Raw genomic sequence first — 14,427 nt, 5'->3', positions numbered from 1 at the left:
TAAAGATTTTTCCACCTAAATCCAAAGAAAAGTTTAAAGAATTCCCTGCCTTAAACTTTCATGTGAAATATATAGTTTTATTTATGCAATGGGTAAACTTGTGTCAAAAAATTAGTGAACCTAAATTCAAATACTTTCCAACTGGAAAGTATTATATGTGGAGTTAACTACCTCCACAATAATGTTCTTAGTGTTCGAAAACCCAACGTTAACCCCAGACAATTTAAAACAATACCTGTGTTTCTATTAATAAAAGTAACATTGATTTCTAAATGATCACCGTATTATTGAATATTGTTATTCCGCTTTACATTTATGTGTATTTTTTTTCTATTTCTATATTTATGCTTTTTTTTCTTTCTGCACATATTTGAGAAATTAATTTATTTTGCTACATTTTAATATAAATTGAAAAAAAATTTTAGTGTTTTTCAAAATGCAATTTAACAATTTTCATGATGTATATTTCAATATTTTTGTTGCCATGTAAATAAGTCTTTATTCATTATCAAGGTGGAATAATGGTTGATCTCAAATAAAAAAAATATAAAATTTACTTTTTCTACTATTTAAAACTACAGCAGAAAAATTTCTCTATTACAAAAATTTTCTGTATCTTGGAATTCAAATATGTATTTACAATTCCTGCAAAACTTTCCCATCTTCTATTTATGTCAAGTCACTATTTAAAAAGTTCTTAGTTCAAATATTTTGTTTTCTTACACAATAAAACAAACATTTTAGCCCATCAAATTTTATGTTGTTTTACAAAACACGCGAAAGTGTTGTTTGGTACAATTTCTCATTGTATTCATGGTAAATAAGATTTCCATTTATTATTATCATTTATTGATCATTATAATCGTTAGATACCTGCAAGTGAAATAATGGTACATCTCAAAGTAGTGGAAGAAAATGGAACTTTATAACATTTGGAAATTTTAATTAATTATTTAGGTATTCAAGGAATAGTGCTGAATATAGAGAAACACTTCATGTGAAAGGAAAATGCATTAAGAAAATCAGAGTATTTTTTTAAACATATAATTTTCAACTGAATACAGTACATTAACAATAATTATCTTCATTGAAATATCAACATAAATATAATTCTACATTTATAATTTTTAGCACTTCTATTAAGCCACCAATAGATTTACGAAATATTAGAAATATCCTCTCATAATTGCTAAGTATAGATCTTATTTATTCATATTAATTTTCTAAACGTCTGATTTAGCTTTCATTGAAGCAATATCTGTCTTTGCTACAGCAATGAAGAAATGATTTAGAAAGAATTGTAATCTACTATTCATAATTTTTATGAACAGAGAGACCAGAGTTTAAATTTTTCTAACGACGTCCCATTTAGTAGAAGAAATAATTTTCCAATTCTTCTTTATAGTTTAGGTGAAGAAAAGTTTGAAGTATTACTTCATAATTGAAATACACGATACTGGTTATTTATTCTTTATTGTTGATGATTCTCAAACCACTCTTTTATCCATAGGCAAATATTCTGTACATTAACTTCCAATTGTTCAGGAGTATTATTTATTAATTCGTGCACTATTTCTGGCTTGTATGATTCTTTGGCTTCTTCCAAAATCATTTGAAATATTTCACAATCTATATTATCTTCTAGTTTCTTTCCTGTGTATCCTCTATTTACTAATCTATCATACAATAAAGTATTATCTGTCCTTAATACAAACACCACATCGAACCACCTTTCTGGGAAAAATTCACAGCTATGGTAATCAACTATATTACCTCCAGCACTCATGGTTTCTTCTAATGCGTCCATTAATTTATCTTCATCCAACACTGGGCAGTTATATACCGCATCAAATTCTTCAACACAATTATATGCTTTGGCTACTTTAGATATTTCGATCCACTGAAGGCCTAACATCTCTGATATTTGATTACATATTCTTGATTTCCCAACACCTGGTGTACCGGTGATCATGATATTGGGAGCATTTCTAGAAGGAAAATTCTGTACGTGATCCACTTCCATTATCAAATGAAAACTTGCAAAGTATATAAAGATGAACCACTCAACACTACCTACAATAATCAAAACAAGAAATTATTTGAATTTGAACAAGGTCTGAAACTTGGAGATAACCTTTAAAATTCAACCACAGAATAATACGAACATAATCATAAATATACATTACCTAAGATCTTCTTTATTTGTTTGCCTGGGTATTTATAATCTAGTGACTAGTCCAACTAAAAGAGCAGTTTTTTTTTAATTTCTATTCCAGAGTTTTTAGATAGTTCAGTATATCAATAATATTATAGATAATTAAATTTATATTCGATATAATGTAGCGACAAGTGTAACTGAGCTTTAGGAAATTCAAAATTTGTGATAAGTAAAAACACAAAAGAAAATTTATGAAAATTTTATATATTTTATCTTCAGAAAAAATAGCCCAAATATTTTTAGGAATAGACTGAGGAAATGAAATATGCATTATACATCAAAACTATCCTTTTTTTTCGATCTTCACAGTCCCCCTGTCTCAAATTTCCTTCACTGATAGACTTAACTTTTTGCCATTCCAGTTTAATTGACCATATTCACCGTCGTCATATTGTTGTGCGACAATACCAACTACCGAGTGTTCCCAACGTAGAAATATTTAGTTTACTAGAAAAATTCTACAATTTAAAGTTTGTAAGTGAAGTTTATGTGTACCTTTTCTGGCTGCTACGCCAGAAAAGCTTGTTTGGGACAATATTTCGCAAACATTTCACCTTTTGGAAATAAAAACCTTAGTGAAAGGTGGTTTTATGAACAATTTAACTGTGGCCGAGTGTATAAATGAAGGCTTCGCTCCATTTTTGGAAATAGTCAGTGGAAGAATAATCTCTATGGCTGATAGTAATTTTGATATTAGCGGTATTTTTCTAGTAAACTCAATATTCCTCCGTTGGGAACACTGGGTAGTTGGTATTGTCGCACAACAATATGGCAACGGTGAATATGGTCAATTTTTCCACTTTTTTTATTCAATAGTTATTTCAATATTTTGAATCTCCAGATGTACGAATAGTTTTTTCTTAAAAACTTGGGTTTTTCCATAATAAAAACAAATGAGATGTGATGACGACTGACATTCTTTTTAAACCAAAAGCCTTTACAAATTTAAATCATATAAATGTGATACACTCCTGAAACCTATTCCTTATAGTATTTGTTTTTGCAATCTTGTTTCGGGCATACATTGTATACCATACCTGGCCTATATAAGTTATTTTGACTATTTCATTTGTAATGTTGCTTTCATGTCCTATTCATTGTTCAATTATAAGGTTTCTTATATTCTATAATATAGAAACCATTCCAACACAATATACATAGTTTATTTATTTTAATATTTTTATGAATTGATATTTTTGTATTTTTACATGGTAGTAATTCCATCTTTTGCATTTGAATAACTTGGCAGCATACAAGCTTGCTTGGGCTGAATATTGTGCATTTTTTTTGTTATTTATCACAATACATATAACTTTTAAACATGATAAATTAATCGAAATATCATAATACTTTGTATTGTTCATATTATTATAAACTATTATTTAATATATATTATTGAATATAGTTCTATTTATCTGACTCAAATGACCCTTCACATATAGTTTGAGTCAGTCAGTTTGAAAATTGAGTGTTTGATATAGCTGTGCGATATCACACACTCAACTTTCAAATTGGCTCTAACTCTCATTTACAAAATTTTGAATTGAATGGAATCCCATTTGAAATTCCCGCGAAACCTTTTAGTACCAGCGTTAAGACGCATGAGACCGCTGATGTTTGTTGAATCCTTAGAATATAGATAGATATTTATGTTCTAAGGTTGAATCAGTCCTTAGCAGGCGCGTTGGGCATCTAGAGAACTAGTTTATGGTTTTGCCTTTAAACTTCCATCCTTGTCACAATACATCGATATCAATGGTCTCTCTCTAACACCCAGTCCAAGGTCTGAAGATTAGTCTAAATCTATAGACCTTGCACCCAGTCCATGTTATTATAGGTCTATGGTCCGGCCGCACTTCCGTATGCACGATAACTACTCTGTTATCTGTGATAACTTTCGAACTTGAATTTATAGGATAGGTTCGGATCTTGAATGCCGCGGTTTATTTCGTAATTGGGCATTCATTTGTATAATTGTATTGTTCACAATATTTAACCCGACAATTACACCCTTGGAGACCATTAATCTGATATAGATAGATATAGAATATAAATTCGAACGAAAAATCGAGAATTTGGTGCCAAATTCAGTAACAGGAACATATAAGACTGAGGAGGTATATTAGGAAGCAGGAGTACAGATGAATAGGCAACACATAAAACGTTATCGTGTATGATTGGTTGCCAAGAGAAGATCTGCTACCCGGATACCTCCTCATTCATCATATGTTCCTAATACGAATTTCTGTGTTTGGATGGTATTTTCGTGTGTGAAATGGGAAAATTCGAACGAAAAATCAAGAATTTGGTGCCAAATTTTGTAACAGGAACATATAAGACTGAGGAGGTATATTAGGAAGCAGGAGTACAGATGAATAGGCAACACATAAAACGTTGTCGTGTATGATTGGTTGCCAAGAAAAGATCTGCTACCCGGATACCTCCTCATTCATCATATGTTCCTAATACGAATTTCTGTGTTTGGATGGTATTTTCGTGTGTGAAATGGGAAAATTCGAACGAAAAATCAAGAATTTGGTGCCAAATTCAGTAACAGGAACATATAAGACTGAGGAGGTATATTAGGAAGCAGGAGTACAGATGAATAGGCAACACATAAAACGTTATCGTGTATGATTGGTTGCCAAGAGAAGATCTGCTACCCGGATACCTCCTCATTCATCATATGTTCCTAATACGAATTTCTGTGTTTGGATGGTATTTTCGTGTGTGAAATGGGAAAATTCGAACGAAAAATCAAGAATTTGGTGCCAAATTTTGTAACAGGAACATATAAGACTGAGGAGGTATATTAGGAAGCAGGAGTACAGATGAATAGGCAACACATAAAACGTTGTCGTGTATGATTGGTTGCCAAGAAAAGATCTGCTACCCGGATACCTCCTCATTCATCATATGTTCCTAATACGAATTTCTGTGTTTGGATGGTATTTTCGTGTGTGAAATGGGAAAATTCGAACGAAAAATCAAGAATTTGGTGCCAAATTCAGTAACAGGAACATATAAGACTGAGGAGGTATATTAGGAAGCAGGAGTACAGATGAATAGGCAACACATAAAACGTTGTCGTGTATGATTGGTTGCCAAGAAAAGATCTGCTACCCGGATACCTCCTCATTCATCATATGTTCCTAATACGAATTTCTGTGTTTGGATGGTATTTTCGTGTGTGAAATGGGAAAATTCGAACGAAAAATCAAGAATTTGGTGCCAAATTCAGTAACAGGAACATATAAGACTGAGGAGGTATATTAGGAAGCAGGAGTACAGATGAATAGGCAACACATAAAACGTTATCGTGTATGATTGGTTGCCAAGAGAAGATCTGCTACCCGGATACCTCCTCATTCATCATATGTTCCTAATACGAATTTCTGTGTTTGGATGGTATTTTCGTGTGTGAAATGGGAAAATTCGAACGAAAAATCAAGAATTTGGTGCCAAATTCAGTAACAGGAACATATAAGACTGAGGAGGTATATTAGGAAGCAGGAGTACAGATGAATAGGCAACACATAAAACGTTATCGTGTATGATTGGTTGCCAAGAAAAGATCTGCTACCCGGATACCTCCTCATTCATCATATGTTCCTAATACGGATTTCTGTGTTTGGATGGTATTTTCATGTGTGAAATGGGAAAATTCGAACGAAAAATCAAGAATTTGGTGCCAAATTCAGTAACAGGAACATATAAGACTGAGGAGGTATATTAGGAAGCAGGAGTACAGATGAATAGGCAACACATAAAACTTTATCGTGTATGATTGGTTGCCAAGAGAAGATCTGCTACCCGGATACCTCCTCATTCATCATATGTTCCTAATACGAATTTCTGTGTTTGGATGGTATTTTCGTGTGTGAAATGGGAAAATTCGAACGAAATATCAAGAATTTGGTGCCAAATTTTGTAACAGGAACATATAAGACTGAGGAGGTATATTAGGAAGCAGGAGTACAGATGAATAGGCAACACATAAAACGTTGTCGTGTATGATTGGTTTCCAAGAAAAGATCTGCTACCCGGATACCTCCTCATTCATCATATGTTCCTAATACGAATTTCTGTGTTTGGATGGTATTTTCGTGTGTGAAATGGGAAAATTCGAACGAAAAATCAAGAATTTGGTGCCAAATTCAGTAACAGGAACATATAAGACTGAGGAGGTATATTAGGAAGCAGGAGTACAGATGAATAGGCAACACATAAAACGTTATCGTGTATGATTGGTTGCCAAGAAAAGATCTGCTACCCGGATACCTCCTCATTCATCACATGTTCCTTATACGAATTTCTGTGTTTGGATGGTATTTTCGTGTGTGAAATGGGAAAATTCGAACGAAAAATCAAGGTATAGATATATATGTGGTCTCTAAGGGTGCAATTGGCTCACGATCGAACGACCATTCAAAAGCTCCTCCTGAATTCACATCAGTGCTTTACTCATTTCTTGAAATAATAAAATATATCGGAAAACTCTGAAAAGAGATCTAGATATCTTGATTAGTTTTCGAGTAACGGAGTTTCTGAAAAATTAATTGCGAATTCTGCTTTACTTGGGTTTCTGTTCGAGTTATTTATGAATTTCCAAAGCTTTTTTCAATAATTTGATAAATAAATTGTACTTTTAATTTTTCAAGGCAATTATTTAGTATTAGAGTTGTTTTTCAACATGGATTTCTAGCCTCAGATTCTCAACTAATATCAACATGCTGCTGGTTTTTTGAAAATGTCATCTGTTTCGAAGTTATAAAATTTTTCAACCTTATTCTTGAGATATAGTTTTTTTTATTTAATGAGATGTCCAGTATCAAATTATAGCCAACTGCTGATCTCTTCGAATAGAGGCAATACCATAAAATGCTATAGTTCGGGAAACAAGTGAAGCAGTTTTCACTTTTTAAACCTAATTCATATATTCCTATCTCATTGATAGTATTATTTCGAATGTCTTGAATTTGAAATTTTGAACTGGTTCCTTCTAGTTTGAATTATCAAGAGTCCACTGTAATTCTTTGTTTTTTATATTAATAAATCTACACATCCCAAAAACTCAAAAACACTGTCTCCCATATGTTGATGATTTTGATTTGGAAAATCAAACAGTTGCTTACTAGCCAAATCACATTTATTTGATCTCAATGTTTCATAATTTCTGTTTTCCAATTGACTACTCTTTTTAAATGAACAACTTTTACTTTAGTGGTGTTCTTTTATTCATCACAGATCCACCCTGATTGAAACACGATGAGTTGTCAGATGGCTCATCAGGTAGAGAACAAGCTGCATCGGTGATTAAAAGAACAAGTGACAGTACGATTTGATAGAACCGTGGTTGAAGCGCTGAATACTTTGCTGAATAAAAGAACACCACTTTTTTTATATATGATGCTTGAAGTCCATTAATTAAAAATTGGAGGCTCTTATTTTATCTAGTGGACACTTAAAAATTATCAGAAGAAAAGTTACTTGCAGGTTTTCAATTATGAATGATCCAGAATTTGAAGCCTTCATATTCTGAAATAAATATCTAGAAATGTGATAATCCGTAAGTCACAAATCGTGAATGCAGCAGCAAAGGAATAAAACAAAAAATACTGATTTTTTGTAGGTGTTGTATTTGTGAGGTTGCAGTAGGTTCTGTACTGAGTACAACATCTTTTACACATGAGATTACAATTGAATTGGTTGAAAGAAACCAAACTGGAACAAGTAAACACACGCAACTACTAACAAGAGAGTTGTAAAAACACATTTACACAGATGGAAATGAGACTTAATGACAGTACCGCAGCCCCAGTTTTCATATTTTTATTTTTTAATGACTTGTTACAATTAAAACTTTCATTCTAACACCAATACAAAAAATTTCAATCATTCATATAAAAAAAAATATTTATAAAATACCCCATATCCTCATTCACACAATATAAAAAATACACAATAGGGAATACATCGACAGAATCTGCTTAAAATTTTAGTTCATTTAATCAATACTGATTATTCACACGAAATTTAAAAATTTATTTATTGCATTCTTTTCGATTTCTATAAATTAACAAGTTTAGGGTGAAGAATTCTGCCACATTTTGCTTAATATTTCAGTTTTTATTCACTTTATAATAAAAAAGAAGTGAGTGAAACACTTTTGATTAGTTCAAATCTGTCAAAATATTCCCTAAAATTACAACAAAATAAACTGTTCAAATTAATAACTTACATTTTTTTCTCTTGGACATAATATTTATATGTATGTTTTACAATTGTTTAGCTTCAACTATACAAAATTGATCCTAAAACGGGAAACTTCCTTCATCAGAAGGAATTCTCGTCCTTTTACTTGAAATTATTCTGTCTGAAATACTTGAATCAAATTGAGTAACTGAAACTATTCGAATTCGTAAGGAACTATTGTCAAATAAAAAGATGAGCACAGATCATCCGTAAGATGCAATAATTCAAGTAACGCTTGAACTATTGAATCACACCCGACAATTAATTCGAAAACACTATAAATTATTGATAAACTGCATCTACATGGAAAAAAACTCATGAAAAAATTTCGTCCAAATGAAAACTTAACAACAGAGATGAATGAGGTAAACTGTTGTAATGTTTTAATTAATTGTCTTGTGCAAGATAAAATTCAATATCGAGTATTTCAGAATGAAAACTTAAAAAATAGCTTGTTTACAACTCTTTACTTGCTCCATACCTAAAGAGAACGCTTGAAGTTACTGTACAAATGAGCTTCCCTATCTGAAAATTCAGAATTTCAACGAAGGTACCAAAAACAAACCCGACTTTTTGAGACTGAACCATTAAAATTGCACCACGAAGTGTGCATTGCTCTTTATTATATCTGAATAAAAGCATCTTATAATTTTGGTCCTTTCAGATACTTCCTGAACAGATACAATAAGCACCAACAAATTAATCTGTAACACTTCTTTCACTGCTCGTGTATCACTTTGATAAGAAAACCATATGCACATTATATTCTTTCGTTTTTCATTTCACTTGAATAGTTCAACACTGGGTTTTTACCAATAAGAGTACATTTTCTCCTTCTCATTCCTTCAAAGGCGTCCAGGAAATCAGAATAATTCATTTCTCCATTTTCTCAGAGAATCCCGATGAAACTTCCTGTTCAACATGTGTGAAAAGATACTGATGGAGTCAATGGACTTAAAAAAATAAAATAAATATAACACAACCTTTTTTTTTGCCTTATTCCCTATGAGTAAAATTCCTAAAATTTATTCGGAAGTAAAAATTATACTTCAGACTACAGTTTCAATGACTGTTAGATTTCGATAAAGCAACCAAATTAATTTTTCTTCTAATCGAATTTGGTTGATCCATTATTGCACTGGCATTTTTAAAATTGATCGAAAAACAATCCAACAGACATTAAAATCGGAGGAGTCCAAAATATTATATCATATAGAAAAGATACTTGACTCAACATTTGAAAAGATATTATTTATCTTTAAAATCGCACAAGATTTCACATGGATGAATTAAATTTAGAACCTCAAGAATCTACTGTTAAAATATATGTGAAAGTCAGAAATTCACTATGTTCTTGAGGTTCTTCTGTAAAAATAGATGTTAAAATTGAAGTAAAAAAGTAATATTCACAAATATTAATTTGTTTTATCTCATTAACAATGAAATTGGGCCAAGTAAGAACCGAATCCATTAAATGAAAAGGAAAAAGTAATTTTAGCTTCAGATGTTCATCGCAATCTATATCTTCATTCTCTTCATATAACTTTAATTTTATGTATCTATCTAATGTGCATTCGATAAGAATTAAAGTCGACAGGAAAGTTTCTCGGGGTAATACTAACAATGAACTATTCTCTTAGATCCAGTAAACCTTTGAAGAAGCTAGTGAAAACTCGTCCTGTCATCACTGACTGACAGCTGGTGATTTTTTGTCCGAGTCTTGATTGGGGGTGCTACCTTGTGGGGGGCCGCCTCGATCTCCTACGCTAGCGCCCCAAGAGTTCGAGCCGGGCATCGGCGAATCCGCGTGGAAGCCATGATTGTCATGGTCCAGCGAGTTGGCTGCATCGTACTGGGTATTTTCTAATCGTGTTATTAGTCGCTCATCTTCGTCTCCAAATTCTCCGCCCATGAGCGACGGTTCACCCACTACCATCACATCCTGCAAACATACCAACAGAATAAATCAAGTCTTTCATCAGACAATCTAGTTTATTCACTTTTCTCCATCTCGCAGGATATCTCAATGATAAAAAAATGTTTAGTAATAAACACATTCTGATAATTGATCAATTAAACAGTCCACTTAAGAGGGTGTTCGAGAAATTTTTTGTCACTAAGTTGGTACTTAATCTGCAGGCATAAATTCTAGTTGTCTTTTTCAAGAAAAGGGACCTCAAAGGAACATGACCAAGAGTCAAAGCTGTTTGCTGACCAGGGAGTGTCGTAAAACCATAAAACATCAGACTAAAGTCATCTATAAGTGCTAGAGTTATTGAATGAACAAATGGACGAACTTGCAAAAAGGATATAAAGGGTGGGTTTGGAAAACACTCTACTAGACAGCAGGTCAACAATTGGAGTAAAGGCGTAAGAGATGCTTCTGGAGGAATATACCCGGATTTGCAAAAGCCAAAAAGGATGTATGTCCTACATAAAGTCCATGGAAATGTAACAAGATGAGCTTTGAATCATTCTGGAACTACAAAATTTGTGAGAACTATGTAACATAATCATTGTTTTGGAACACTAAATTCCATTTTGCAAGGCAAAATTTAGGATAGAATCCCCATTTGATATTTTTTCATCCATTGTGAATCGATACTCACTTGAGATGAACTGAAAAAATGCACCAGTGCGTATTAATTTAAACTTTTGTAGAGCTAAATGACATAATCACTTCGAATTAATTGGAACTGGTGCAGCCAGTCGAATAAGCTATAATTGAAAACTCAAACTATACGTGAATGTAAAAGATACCTGCGCTAACTTAGTAACAAAAAAATCCCTTTAAGGAAACTTTCTGAATGACATTTTAAAACTTCCCGAGAATTTATTCTAGATAAATTTGACTTTCAACAAAATAAACTTAACAAAACTAAATTGTTTCAGAGATATATTTATTTTGGAGTCATAAGTTTTTGTGCATCCTGAAATTCAATTATCGAAAATTTCTAATAAAAAACATTTGTCTATAAATTTCAAAATCATCAATGTAAATATCCATACATACATGATGCCCTAATCAGTAATATTTCGATTTGGAGAATTCAAGTTGGTATAAATTCCAATCAGGAATTATTGACATCGAAATGAAGCTTAGAAGTTCAGCCGCGGCTTTATGGTCCGTATATCGCCGAGAATTTATGAGCGGTTACTAGAGGTTTTCAATGTTCGATGTAACCTGCTTCGTATTTAGGGACCGCTTGACACTTGTCAATTTAATTTGTAAATAATAAATAATTCTTAATGGCTCTGAAGGGGTCATTTATTTCATAAGATAAATAGTGGGCGTGGTTACCGACCCTAACCAGAATAAAAGTACGGTTGCTCTGGTGACAGATAACTCACAGAAGTTTGAGGAAATAGTCACCAGTTTTTGAGGAATTTGACATATACAACTACCAACTTACTAACCATAGTAACCAAGGTGATATATGGACCATACCCATTATATCACTAAAAACTGCTGTGGTTTTATCATAGAAATAAAATATTCAAAAATAACCTAGAAATGTATTTGGTGATTTTTCAAAATGTGTATCTTCTGTCACATTTCCAGTAGAAACTTGAATTCTGCAAATCAAAATATTACTGAACGAGTCTTTACTAACTTAATTTCGTATTTCCATTGCCGCCCTGGATTCGATAATTCCTAGAGCGACTATACATATTTGCTGAATTTAATTTTGATGTTGGATTTTATTATACTTTTCATCTTCCAAAGAGGCTATTTTTGACAGTATATAAAATATTGTGTTATTCATTAATTTTTTTGCTGCGAATTTCGAAATTTTCTTCAATGAAAAATGCTACTTATTTTGAGAGTTTGAACAGATTCGTTTTTCTTTGAATTTTTTCGAAAAATATTCAAGCAAATTGAAAATATCCACTTTTTATATGCCCAATGAACATCACTGAATGATTCCGAGGATTCGAAAAATTTGTCGAATAGACTATTATCGTTTGCATTTATCACTATAGTTTTCTCATTTTGAAATGTCATTACTCATTAGTAGTCATTAGTACTATTAAAAACTAATCCAACAATGCCTTTGGGGTAATAATAAGTATAAGTAGCTTTGAAAAAGTGTTATGGGTTTTATTAAATTCAGGTGTTTCTACCTTCTGCTCTATCTCTACACTCTCGAAAAAAAAAATTTCAAATTTGCAGTGGAAAAATTGGAATACAGGAAGCACAAAAATGAATGTGGAAATTATTTCAATGCTTTTTCTACAATTATGATTAGAATTTCAATCAATATGATTTCAAAACTGGGCAAATCACAACACAATGCAAACAAGTCAGGAACTGACATCAAACATGTGAAAAATCAATCTATACATACCTGGGACGCTAGGGAAAAATTTGGCCCGGGAGATCGTTTTTTATTTGGCGTCGGTGCTGAATTATTTGCAGCGCCCCCTGAGTTTGAACCTTTGCGTTTTCTTCGTTTATTGGCAGGTCTTTGAGATTCTGCAAAAAGACGATATTAGAATTTGTCAGGAGTGAAATTTTCGAGTGCACGAAAATTAAAAATTTAAGTTCATCAAATTTTAAAACGAGTTGGACAATATTTTGAGAAATGGTACCCTTCATGATAAGAAGACAGGTTCTACAATTTGTTTAGTTTCTGAAGATGACTACTGTATAAATGTGAATTATATCAAAACTAAATTAAATGTTCCCATTGACCATATAAATTTAAGATTTAACAAAATAAAAGTTGAAAGTGAATAATAAAAGGAACTTTGGTATTTATTATTTTTAGGAAAATGAAGAGGTTGTTAATAGTTGTCATAAACCTAATTGCTACCATTATTTTTGTTAGATTTGTTAATGTCCCAATCAAATTGAATATAGTACATAATAAATGAAAAAGGCTCAAGTGCTCAATAAAATTGGTACCTCTCTTACCCGGCGGGGCACACATCCTCTGCCACTTCTGAAAAAGCGTCGTCTTGAGACAGTCCCTTGGACTGAGAGCGTACGCTTTATGCCTGGACATCAATTCCTGCATTGGTTCTAATATCACACATAACTGAAAAAGGAAAAATAATTCAGAAATTGAATCTAATTATCCAATAAGAGATTTGTGAAGAAATTGGAAGTGGGCATAATCCTCTATTATTGAAGTGAAAAAGATAAAATTAATGAATAAATAAGTTTATTTTTATGAATATTTAAACTATCAGGTGTGTGAATAAGTCTTTCCCGTTTTTTGTAAGAGATGGCGCCACCAATACTGTGCGAGTATTTAATGGTTACATATGTCATAATCAAAGCTTATTCATCTGTCAACAATTCCACACTAACACATTAGTTGAAATTTTTTCGCATCATAAATTTTTGAAATCGTGAAAATGTCGAAATTTGAGCCGAGTCGACGTCATTTGCGGGAAGTTTCACTTTATTGGTTCAATTTGAAGAAATCTGCTGCCGAGGCGCATCGGTTGCTTCAGGAAGCTTATGGAGAAGGTTGTGTCGATGATTCAAGTGTTCGCGGATGGTTTCGACGCTTCAAAAGTGGCGATTTCGACGTGAAAGACAAGGAGCGTTCCGGGCGGCCGCAAATCTTTGAAGATCAAGAATTGGCGACTTTGCTTGATGAAGATTCGTGTCAAACGCAAGAAGAACTTGCTGAAGCATTGGGAGTTGACCGAACAACCATTTCCAAGCGTTTGAAAGCCATGGGAATGATCCAAAAGCAAGGAAATTGGGTGCCGTACGAACTGAAGCTGAGAGACGTCGAACGGCGTTTTTTCACTTGCGAACAGCTGCTTCAGCGAAATAAAAGAAAGGGTTTTCTGCATCGTATCGTGACTGGCGATGAAAAGTGGATCCGTTACGATAATCCGAAGCGAAGAAAATCATTGGGACTACCCGGCCATGCATCATCATCGACGGCCAAGCCAAATATTCATGGCGCCAAGCTCATGCTCTGTATATGGTG

At 32.7% G+C, this 14,427-nt stretch overlaps 2 protein-coding genes across 9 annotated transcripts in view; both read right to left on the bottom strand.

Moving 5' to 3' along the window:
- Positions 1-1,028: 1,028 nt before the first annotated feature.
- On the bottom strand, positions 1,029-2,145 carry LOC123670960 (adenylate kinase isoenzyme 6). The gene has a single exon (XM_045604561.1). The coding sequence runs from the start codon at positions 2,021-2,023 to the stop codon at positions 1,472-1,474; it is 552 nt and encodes a 183-aa protein (XP_045460517.1). The 5' UTR covers positions 2,024-2,145; the 3' UTR covers positions 1,029-1,471.
- Positions 2,146-7,837: 5,692 nt separating this feature from the next.
- The window catches only part of LOC123670958 (LIM domain-binding protein 2), a 71,666-nt gene continuing 65,076 nt past the window's right edge, over positions 7,838-14,427 (bottom strand). For 6 of the 8 annotated variants that reach the window (XM_045604553.1, XM_045604554.1, XM_045604558.1 and 3 more), the window contains 3 exons: positions 13,383-13,515; positions 12,823-12,950; positions 7,838-10,415 (listed from right to left, as the gene is read on the bottom strand). In XM_045604553.1, the coding sequence (XP_045460509.1) occupies positions 10,158-10,415; positions 12,823-12,950; positions 13,383-13,515 (519 nt within the window). In that variant the 3' untranslated portion in view covers positions 7,838-10,157. The remainder of the gene's footprint in view (positions 10,416-12,822; positions 12,951-13,382; positions 13,516-14,427) is intronic. The other 2 variants (XM_045604556.1, XM_045604555.1) reach the window with 1 other exon arrangement.

The sequence above is a fragment of the Harmonia axyridis genome, chromosome 1, assembly GCF_914767665.1.
Source record: "Harmonia axyridis chromosome 1, icHarAxyr1.1, whole genome shotgun sequence".
Lineage (NCBI taxonomy): Eukaryota > Metazoa > Arthropoda > Insecta > Coleoptera > Coccinellidae > Harmonia > Harmonia axyridis.
The sequence above is the reverse complement of the archived record's forward strand: the minus strand, read 5'-3'. Positions and strand labels throughout refer to the sequence as shown.

Excerpts from the sequence above, each read along its gene's own strand:
- LOC123670960 (XM_045604561.1), bottom strand. The coding sequence starts at position 2,023 with ATGGAAGTGGATCACGTACAGAATTTTCCTTCTAGAAATGCTCCCAAT.